Genomic DNA, 10,955 nt, shown 5'->3' with positions numbered 1-10,955 from the left:
CCTTGAAGCGATGTAATTAAAAGCGCTAGGCGCTCTTAAGGCGCTAAGCCATTTTATTGCCTGAAGCAAGAGGAGCCACAAAAACTTCCACCCTCTTAATTGCAAAACAAGAGCGAAATGTAAAAGGAGGCTTGAAATGTAAAAAGAGACTTGAAAAGGTACAACTACTTTTTCCCATATGCAGAGAAACTAATTGTTGAATAAAGAATGTTTGAGAAATTTTTTGGTTTACCCATTTTGATAAAAAGAAAAGAAATTTTGAATCCTTCATACAAGTTAAATATAAAATTTTAAAGCCAGTAGGTTAGAGATATTTTAACAAAAAATGACATGCTGGAAGTCTCCCAGCTATCAAAAGGTATATTTTGAAGAAATAACAACATTAAAGGCATCATATCCTATAGTTCATAGCAGGAACAGATAAAATGCAGAAAACAGAAAACAAAATCAGGCCATATAGAACTAAGAGTGCCTGCATAAATTAACTCCTTTCAGATAGAAAACCTAAAGCTTTTCATAGTGTGAAGCCCTCAGGTACAACAAAATGATGTGGAAGATAGTAATTTTATCAGATGTTCATTCTCTTGTCCAAAATTTCTTGGGTCATGTTGCGAAGGTATGAAAAACACCTTATGACATAGCAAAATAAAATAATTAAATAAATATGATCAAAATATTAGAACATGGTTAGCCTTTTTCAATCTGAAGGTTATTAAACATTTGATGGATCCATTGTGAAGCATTAATGTCAGCCAATTCTAATGAAGCTGTCTACAGCCAAATCAAATGAAGATAAAGAAAAAGAGAAGAGTGTTACAGTTACTTCATGATTATTTTTCAATAAGATTCAACCAATTTAAATTTAACTTAGAATCATCCCACCAAACAATAGAAATTGATCATGGGCACTACATTTTCTAACCTATTCCAAATGGAAGAGAGAAGTTGAGTGTTAGACTTTGTATGTTACCCTCAAGATGCATAACAAGCCTCAACTATGAAATATTCAATACAAAGCCTCCTAGTGGCTTGAAAATCACATTATGTGGGAATTTAACTCCCACCAAAAAGAAAGGAAGTGTACAAACCTAAGAATCCAGAAATGCTAAACAAATGGGGGCACAAACTATTTCAAGTCCCACTTTCATATAGTTTTAGGTTTTTTTCCTTCCTGTACGTATTCATCATTTTCGCAGACCACAAACAAAGGGCTAAGGAACAGCTTGAAGTTCTTATAGTTTGGTCAATGTTTTTGTCTTCCATTCACAGTTTGTCCCAACTCAAGGCCGCCCCACAAACAAGCACCTTTGGTTAAATTCCTTCAAGCAGGAACCTAGTTAATTAATTTGAAAATACAAAGCTCATCAAAGCAGTTGTTCCTCCAACTGAAAACCGTCAACTTGCTGAAAAAGAAGGATTGTAAATCAAATACCATTGTTTGTGGTTTCAATCTACAGACCATCAGCAAAATGAATTGTGTCTCCCATCCATATTAGATTGAGTATAATACAACAATTATCTATCATTCAGAGATAATAAATGATGCTATAAACATCCTCTGATGATCAATCACTCATAATCCTCGAAAATAACCATACATTAGTGATGAAATCTGCAGGAATTATCTTCCAAAGTCGCAGCAAAGTCTGGCGAAACTTGTGAAACAGAGCTTCTACCATAGGCAGATGCAGATCAGAAAGAGGAAATCATGATGACGAATCAGCAACACCATCAATTCAAACAAGAAAATGAAAGAATGACTGAATGAGGGAGAAAATAATTTTTCTTTGTTGAACTTTGAGAAAAACAATCAAAAACTGAATTGAATACAAAGCTCTCTAATTGCACAAAAGCTAGTGAATATCTTTAACTAACTTGCTGAGATGTGGCTGGAAATGTTTTAATTAATTAATAATATGCTTGACTTAAATTTCTTAGCTTCTGTAAATAATGAACATCTTCTTCAAATCACTCAATTCAATAAACATTTAATTCCATTAAGATGCATCAGCTTCTTCAATCACAGCAACTTCATAGCTTTTTCCAACAATTTCAGACAATCACCAACAAAACACTAAATCATCCATAAAACCACAACATCAATGAATAATGCGGACAAAGCCGAGGACTTTATACCTTGGCAAGCTCATCAGATTGCTTCTCCCCACACACCGTGATGATTGAAGCCTGCCTGAGAAATCCAAAAAGTGCAAACATTAGGGTTGTGAAGAGTTACATAGAGAGAGAGAGAGAGAGATCAATAGATCGTGCGGAGAGATCATCCGTAACTGGAGGCAGAACGGCAGCGTTGAGGACCTCATTGATGAAGCGCTATTGGTTAAGATCGCAAGCATCGAAGACGGCCACGCTCTCACTTCCCTCCATGGTCACTGCTCTGGATTTGGGGGAAGGGTTATGAAATGAGCGGGAGAGGTCTCAGCCGTTCGATGTGCATTAAACCGCCAAATGTGCCTTGGATCACTAGATTGGCTACTTCTTCAAAAAAATAATAAATAAATAAATAAAATGAAATAAACTTTTCATCAATTAAGTTTTGCAATTGTTTTGATTTGTTATTTTAGAAATTTTAGTATTTTTTCAGTTGGTAAAAATGTTTATTAAATGAAAAATTAAAAAAAATAAATAAATAACAAGTGAGTTATATATACCCTTACATGTTCTCCAAAAATTGGGAGTGAGAGGTAATTTGGGATGCTTAGTAATATGAATTGCATTAAAGCATGAGAAATATACAATATAAGTTTCCATCATATTAAACATTTAGAACAGCAAATTTACACGGGAATAATAAGTCTAGTATATATGCAAGGTAGCATTTACTTTAACCGCCAATATGATTGCAAGTGTAATTTTTTTCCTAATAATGAATGCAAGAAGTTTATTAAATTAAATATACGCACATATTTTTTCCATTTTGGTAATAAGCATGGCGAAAGTTCAACCGATACTAAAATATTTGCAACTATACAATAAATTCAATCAAATAAGAAATATAAATGCAAAGTATAATGAAATGAAAATAATGCCACAAACATCTTATTTGGGTTTGATTCTATTGTATAATGTATTGTATAATGGAGATTACTACTAAATCAAAGAAGCAAGAAGGAAAGAATGTAACTGAAAAGCTATATGAGAGGAATACGGTAACTAAATCCTACAATGTAGCAGGATTGTTCAACGTTCACACAGACAGTTCTTTGACTATTTCTAACACAAAGTACTGGTCCTACTGGATATTAACCAAGGATACGTATCTAATTAAAGAAACTTAGGAGAATGAGAGAATAAGTCTAAATCATACCTTCAATACTAGGAATATATATTCCTTTCTTAAGTTCCCATTATCCATGAGCTTGACCATTAGTATGTGTTTGCACAATGTTTACAAGGTGATCAAGGGTTAAGTGCTTGAAAAGAGTAGATATCAGATGTTGACCCAGACTTTGGAGAAGAAAATCTTTGAGATACTTGTTGCATTATAGGGCAAGCCTTCAGATCAGTGATAAAGTAATGCATTGTTATTAAAATCACCAAGAGCATTTGGTTTGTGGCCACTTGATCACCTATATGAAGGGGAAGACGTGGATCTAGGATATCTTTCACTAGCACACTCAATGATAAATTGCTTAGGAGATCACTAGGATGCGTTCCACATACCACTTCAAAAGTGTTAGAATTCCAAAACTGTATACATCACATTTTTTAGTCACTCTTGTTGTATAGGCATACACTACATATACAAATCAAGCGTAAAAATAGAAATAGTTTAGTTCACTTCATCATTGTTCATTACAAGGTTTATAAATCTAATAAGTCACATGGGTAGGTCTAATTATCACAGAATTTGAATAGAAGAAGCGATCAAACTAATTTGGAGATACATACATACCTAGTGCCATGTACCAGTATGTGCTCTAACAATAGCTTCACAAACAAGAAAAGAAATAGTCAAAGTGTCTTACAAGCATGAAAGGCAAGCTTACTCCTCTTCTTCACTTATTTGAAAGATCAAACCAAGCTTCTTGGAGTTTTCAAGCCAATCTCAAGCTCTCTTCAATTACTCAAAACCTCTTTACTTGATCTCTCACTCCTCTTCAAATGTCATGAGGGCTTTTAAGATATCCAAATTATGGGTCAAAGCACACTGGTGCTTAAGGCCATTCTCTTCCAAAAACTCGATTCCTAAGATTAACACACCTGTACTCCTAGCTGTGCTCAAGAGCACCACCATGCATTCCACTTAGAGGCCGTGCTTACCAAAATCTCAAATTCCTGAGATTTGCACAATCTCGGACACATCAGTGTACATATAAACGATAGCTATGCACACATAAACAATATTATGAACAATAATTCTCTCCTTAGGTTTATATCCAGAGATTTCATGCCGAAAAGTCAAAAAAGCCACAGAGCAAAGCATGCAAAACACACGGAACAGAGCATGCTTAAGTTACCTAGGCTAGAAAGAATTAAATCATTTATAATATAGCTTGCGACATGAATGTAATTCTGATGCACAAGATTTTTTTAGCTAATGGAACAAGAGATGTTGTTGCCCTTCTTCCTCACATTATTTATGTAATTGAAATCACGCTAAAATTGAGAGGATATCAAGCAAGGTAGGTGGCTCACTAGCAATTAATACAACAAAACAGAAGGTTAATTTTTTCTAAAATATATGTGACAAATACTTGGCCAAGTTTCAAATTGGCAGGAATAAACTCTTTCGTTTTATAAATCGGTGATGTGCGTCAGTGTATGGTTTACTAGCAATAAAGAATATTGTGAAATCTTCTCTACTCCGGCATGAGTCAAGAGCACACACACACATATATATATATTAACATAATTACAGTAGTTAGCTTTATTTATGCCGAAAGATTGATGTACATAATCAAGAGAAGGCTTCAATATGTAAGTAATTATATATATATATATATATAATGGAACAACCACCTTGCTAAAATATAAGAGAGTTAATTATAAGGGTACAAAATAATGACGATAAACTTAAGGAAAGTTAATTAAAAAATACAAAATAATGAAGATAAGGAGCACCAAGAGATGGGTCCAGCAAACATGAAAGTGGAGTACTATGAAAAGTCAAGGGCAAGGTCACCAAGAGATTGTGCTTTTTATTAGTAAAGGTGTACAGAGGTTCGACATTCCATTTGTTTGGGATGCTCAGTAGAAAGAGCTGCAACAGACCAAACATATAATTATAATATAAGTTCTCATCATATTATACACTTAGATAAGCAAGTTTATATTGGAGTAGTAGGTTTATATTACTCAAACTAACATTTATTTTGACCCATATGATTACATGAGAAATTTTTTCTCACTATTTATGCATAAGCTTGATTAAAATATTAAGAACATTTCTTTTAGCAATAAGCATGGCTAAGGTTCAATCACATACTGAAATATTTGCAACCTTACAATAAATTCATTCAAAAAAGAAATATAAATGCAAGATACCGGTCCTAATGGATATTAAGTAAGGATATGTATATGTTTAAAGAAACTTGGGAAATGGAGAGATTAAGACTAGATCATACCTTCCTTATTAGAAATATATATATTCCACCCCAAAGTTCCCATCATATATTCATGCTCTTGATCATCAATATGTATTTGTACAATGTTTATGAGGTGATCAAGGGGTAAGCCCTGACAATTGATGCCGATGCTGCCAAGGACTTTTGAAAAAGACAACCTTTGAGATACTCGTTGCATTGTAGGGCGAGTCCGTGGATCAATGTTGATGCACTTGCATTGCTATTAAAAATCATTAAAAGCACTTTGGTTTGTGGTCACTTGATCAGCTAAGCAAAGCGTAAGACGATGGATCTAGCACTATCTTTCACTAACATACTCGTATGATAAGTTGCTTAGGAGATCTCCGGGATGTGTTCCATGTATCACTTCAAGTGCTACAATCACGAAACTATTTACATCAGATTTTTCAGTTAATCTCATTACATAGGAATGCTCTGCAATCACCAATCAAGTAAAGTTCAGTAGTAGCTCAGTTCACTTCATTATCGTTGTTCATATTCAAGGTTGATAAAACTAATAAATTACTTGTGTAATCACTTAGTCTAATTAACAGAGAGTACACATAGAAGATCAATTAAGATGATTAGGAGATGCATACATACCTGGTGCCATGTACCCATATGTGCCTGCAAGCAAACTCCAATGTGATGAGTTCGGTTTTATTAGTCTAGAAATACCAAAGTCTGAAACACAAGCCTTGTACTCCTCATCTAGAAGAATGTTGTTGCTTGTTATGTCTCAATGAATGATAGGTGGATTGCAATCATGATGCAAGTAAGATAGAGCTTGAACAATGTCTCGTACAATGTTGACCCTCTTGATCCAATCCAACTCCATGGCTTCTCGTTCTGTTCTGAGACTAGCACCCAAGCATCCTCTCTCCATAAACTCATATGCAAGAAAGCTAAGTTCATTAGTAGAGCAGAAACCATAGAACCCCACTATATTCCGATGCTGAATTTTGGTTAACATTTGAATTTCATGGAAATTGCTCATCCACATGACCTTCATGAATTTTCTTGATAGCATGTGTCTCTCCTGATAATAGTGCTGCTTTATAGACTGCACTGCTAGCTCCAAGACCAATTTGATACCTTTCATCAAAATTTTTTATCGCTTGAATGATCTCTTTGTATGCTTCTTTTCCATGATTAACCCTCCAAATGGAGGAGAAATGTCCTCCAAATTCTTCCACAATATCATTTGTAGTGGATCTCTTTCTCATGTAAGAAAGTAATGTGAATATTCCAACTATTATAAATAAGAGAAGTAACATACTACATATTAGAAGAACGGTCAAGAAGATGAATTTGTCATGTTTCTTCATGTGATCATTAAATGAAAGAGATTTATCACATGGAGGCAAACCACGTACATGACCACATAAGCCCTTATTGTGGGTAAACCACTCAATGGGAGCTATTTGAAAGAAATGGTTCTCTGGAATTGGACCTTCTAGAGAATTGTAAGATAAATCTAACGATGTTAAGCCTGCCATTGATTGAAAAGAAGATGGAATGCAACCAACAAACTGATTGTGTGATAAATTCAACTCTTGCAACACTATTAACTTGCTGAGTTGTTGTGGTATTTCTCCCGTGAATAAATTTTCACTCAAGTCTAGGACTTCCATGAAGTTCAAATTACCAAGTTGAAAAGGGATGGCTCCATTTAGCTCATTACTACCTAACCTGAGTGCGATCAATTTAATGCAATTCTCCAACCAAACTGGTATTTCTCCTCTCAAATTGTTGCTCGACAAATCAAGAGCTTCTAATGAAGATAGATCTCCAAATTCTGGTGGTATAGTTCCAGTGAAATGATTGTTACTCATGTTTAGGTAAAATATATTAGATAATTTACCAAACTCTCTTGGAATCTTTCCCTCCAGATTATTGGAAGAGATGTCAAATCGTCGCAACTTTGGCAATAGACCAATTTCCAAGGGCATTATTCCGCTGATTCTGTTGCCTGAGATTCTAAGGCTTGTCAAGTTGAGGCATGCTCCCCAAGATAATGATAAAGTGGTAGACAATCTATTAAAGCTTAGATCAATATAATCCAAGTGTAGATGAACACCAAAGCTTTGAGAGACATCTCTAGTGAATTGGTTTCTTTCAAGCCGAACCCTGACTAGGTTTGTTGAATTTTTCAAACTTATCAGAATGAGACCTTGGAAATTATTGTATCCTAAAGTAAGATTTTGTAGCAAGCCTCCTTTGGCCAAATTTGGTGGTAGGGTACCAGAAAGGCTGTTGTTGAATAATTGAAGATTAATTAAATTTGTGAGGTTCTCAAATTCATTAGGCACTATACCAAAGAGATGATTGTCAAATAATTTTAATTCAGTAAGACCCTACAAATTTCCAAGAGATGGAGGAATGATGCCAGTTATTTTATTGCTAGATAGGTCAAAAATTTCAAGCTTGGTCAGGTTTCCAATGTTATGTGAGATGGGACCAATAATTTGGTTTTCGGATATATCAAAGCCTATCAAGTTCACTAGATTCCAAATCTCACAAGGAATGAAGCCATTTAGGTTATTGTTATATAGGTAAAGAGTTTCAAGCTTGGTCAAGGTTCCAATGCTATGTGGAATGAGACCAGTTAATTGGTTTTTATATATTGAAAAATCCCTCAAATTCACTAAAATCCCAATTTCACTAGGAATGAGCCATTTATGCTATTATTAAATAGGTGAAAGGTTTCAAGATTGGTCAAGTTTCTAATGCTATGTGGGATGGGACCGGTTATCTAATTGTCAGATATATCAAAATCCCTCAAATTCACCAGATTCCCGATCTCATAAGGTATGGAGCCATTTATGTTATTATTAAATAGGTGAAAGGTTTCAAGCTAGGTTAGGTTTCTAGTGCTATGTGGGATGGGACCCATTATATGATTGTCAGATATATCAAAATCCCTCAAATTCACCAAATTCCCGATCTCATAAGGAATGGAGTTGTTTATGTTATTGTTATATAGGTAAAGAGTTTCAAGCTTGGTCAAGGTTCCAATGCTATGTGGAATGGGACCAGTTATTTGGTTTTTATATATTGAAAAATCCCTCAAATTCACTAAAATCCCAATTTCACTAGGAATGGAGCCATTTATGCTATTATTAAATAGGTGAAAGGTTTCAAGATTGATCAAGTTTCTAATGCTATGTGGGATGGGACCGGTTATCTAATTGTCAGATATATCAAAAATCCCTCAAATTCACCGATTCGATCTCATAAGGTATGGAGCCATTTATGTTATTATTAAATAGGTGAAAGGTTTCAAGCTTGGTTAGGTTTCTAGTGCTATGTGGGATGGGACCCATTATATGATTGTCGGATATATCAAAAATCCCTCAAATTCACCAAATTCCGATCTCATAAGGAATGGAGTTGTTTATGTTATTGTTATATAGGTAAAGAGTTTCAAGCTTGGTCAAGGTTCCAATGCTATGTGGAATGGGACCCAGATTATTTGGTTTTTATATATTGAAAAATCCCTCAAATTCACTAAAATCCCAATTTCACTAGGAATGGAGCCATTTATGCTATTATTAAATAGGTGAAAGGTTTCAAGATTGATCAAGTTTCTAATGCTATGTGGGATGGGACCGGTGATCTGATTGTCAGATATATCAAAATCCCTCAAATTCACCAGATTCCGGATCTCATAAGGTATGGAGCCATTTATGTTATTATTAAATAGGTGAAAGGTTTTAACCTTGGTTAGGTTTCTAGTGCTATGTGGGATGGGACCTATTATATGATTGTTAGATATATCAAAATCCCTCAAATTCACCAAATTCCCAATCTCATAAGGAATGGAGTTGTTTATGTTATTGTTATATAGGTAAAGAGTTTCAAGCTTGGTTAAGGTTCCAATGCTATGTGGAATGGGACCAATTATTTGGTTTTTATATATTGAAAAATCCCTCAAATTCACTAAATTCCCAATTTCACTAGGAATGGAACCATTTATGCTATTATTAAATAGGTGAAAGGTTTCAAGCTTGGTCAGGTTTGCAATGCCTTGTGGGATGGGACCAGTTATGTGGTTGTCAGATATATCAAATTCTCTCAAATTTACTAGATTCCCAATCGTACAAGGAATAGAGCCAGTGAGGTCATTTCTCCATAGGTATAAAAAATTCAATTTGGTCAAGTTCCCAAACACTGGAGGAATGGGACCAACTAAGAAATTTCTGGAGATGGTTAGCCAATTCAGGTTCAAAAGCTTTCCAAAAGAAGGAGGTATGGAGCTACTTATTTGATTCTCAGCGAGCAATAGGGTGTTGAGCCTTGTCAAATTACCAAGCTCTGATGGGATGACACCTGTGAGATTGTTGGTAGAGAGATCAAGGAAGATGAGCTTGGAGAGAGCTGAAATGGCTACAGGGATGGATCCATGTATATGGTTATCACTGAGGTTGAGAACTCTGAGTGATGCTAGAGCTGAGAAGTTGAGAATCTCCAACTTTCCTTCTAGTCCCAACTCTCCCAGTTGGACCCCAGTGATGGTTGCCATGCGATCACCATTATATCTACAAGTGATTCCAGTCCAAATGCATGGACTGTAGATAATGAAAGTCAAGGTTATAGTTGAGTAATAGGATAAGTTTTCATTCTACTCAAAATACAGACATACAACCAGCATGTATAGCTGGACTTGATATGATAACAGTATCAATAAAGCTGACCAAAAAGGACTAAGTAGCATACTCTAGTTTAACAGCTAAATATAAAGATAAAGTTGACTTGTCAACATCAAGAGCACACACAGCTCATATGGACGTGACTAGTCCCATGCAAGTCAGCTTCTTTTGTACTCTTGCATCAGTCTTTAGCTTCAACACCCTCCCATGAAGAAAGAGTGCAAAGACCCAAACTTGCTCTCAGGTGCTCATGCTTCCACACTGGTAGGGTTTTGGTGAGAATGTCTGTGCATTGCTCATCCATAGTACAATAGTTCAGAAGTATAGCTTCATCAGTAACAAGATCCTGGATGAAGTGATAGCGAAGGTCAATATGTTTTGTTCTGCCGTGTAGAGTTGGATTTTTGGCAATGTTGATGGTGGACTGGTTTTCACACCAAATTATTGATGCATTCTTTTGAGTTTGGCCGCAGTCTGCGAGGAGTCTTCTTAACCAGACACACTGACATGCAGCAGCGGCCATGATGTACTTGGCCTCGGTGGTGGAGAGCACAGTGATATCTTGCTTCTTGGAGTTCCAGGAGATAGTAGCTGAACCTATGGTGAAGACAATGCCTGATGTGATTTTGCGATCTTCAATTGAGCCACCCCAATCGCTATCTGAATAAGCTTCTAGTGTGCATCCCTTGGTGTGAGTATACAGTAAACCAAGTTGAAG

The 10,955-nt window shown here is 35.5% G+C and overlaps 1 protein-coding gene and 1 long non-coding RNA gene across 2 annotated transcripts; both read right to left on the bottom strand.

Annotated features, from left to right (window-relative positions):
* Positions 1-1,976: 1,976 nt before the first annotated feature.
* LOC120256417 lies at positions 1,977-2,441 on the bottom strand. The gene is made up of 2 exons (XR_005535295.1): positions 2,290-2,441; positions 1,977-2,191 (listed from the first exon to the last, which is right to left on the bottom strand). It is a non-coding gene; the product is annotated as an uncharacterized LOC120256417 (long non-coding RNA).
* A 6,580-nt stretch (positions 2,442-9,021) lies between these two features.
* Positions 9,022-10,110, bottom strand: LOC120256416 (MDIS1-interacting receptor like kinase 2-like). The gene has a single exon (XM_039264102.1). The coding sequence runs from the start codon at positions 10,108-10,110 to the stop codon at positions 9,022-9,024; it is 1,089 nt and encodes a 362-aa protein (XP_039120036.1).
* Positions 10,111-10,955: the final 845 nt, after the last annotated feature.

This window comes from Dioscorea cayenensis, unplaced genomic scaffold, assembly GCF_009730915.1.
Source record: "Dioscorea cayenensis subsp. rotundata cultivar TDr96_F1 unplaced genomic scaffold, TDr96_F1_v2_PseudoChromosome.rev07_lg8_w22 25.fasta BLBR01001428.1, whole genome shotgun sequence".
NCBI lineage: Eukaryota > Viridiplantae > Streptophyta > Magnoliopsida > Dioscoreales > Dioscoreaceae > Dioscorea > Dioscorea cayenensis.
The sequence above is the reverse complement of the archived record's forward strand: the minus strand, read 5'-3'. Positions and strand labels throughout refer to the sequence as shown.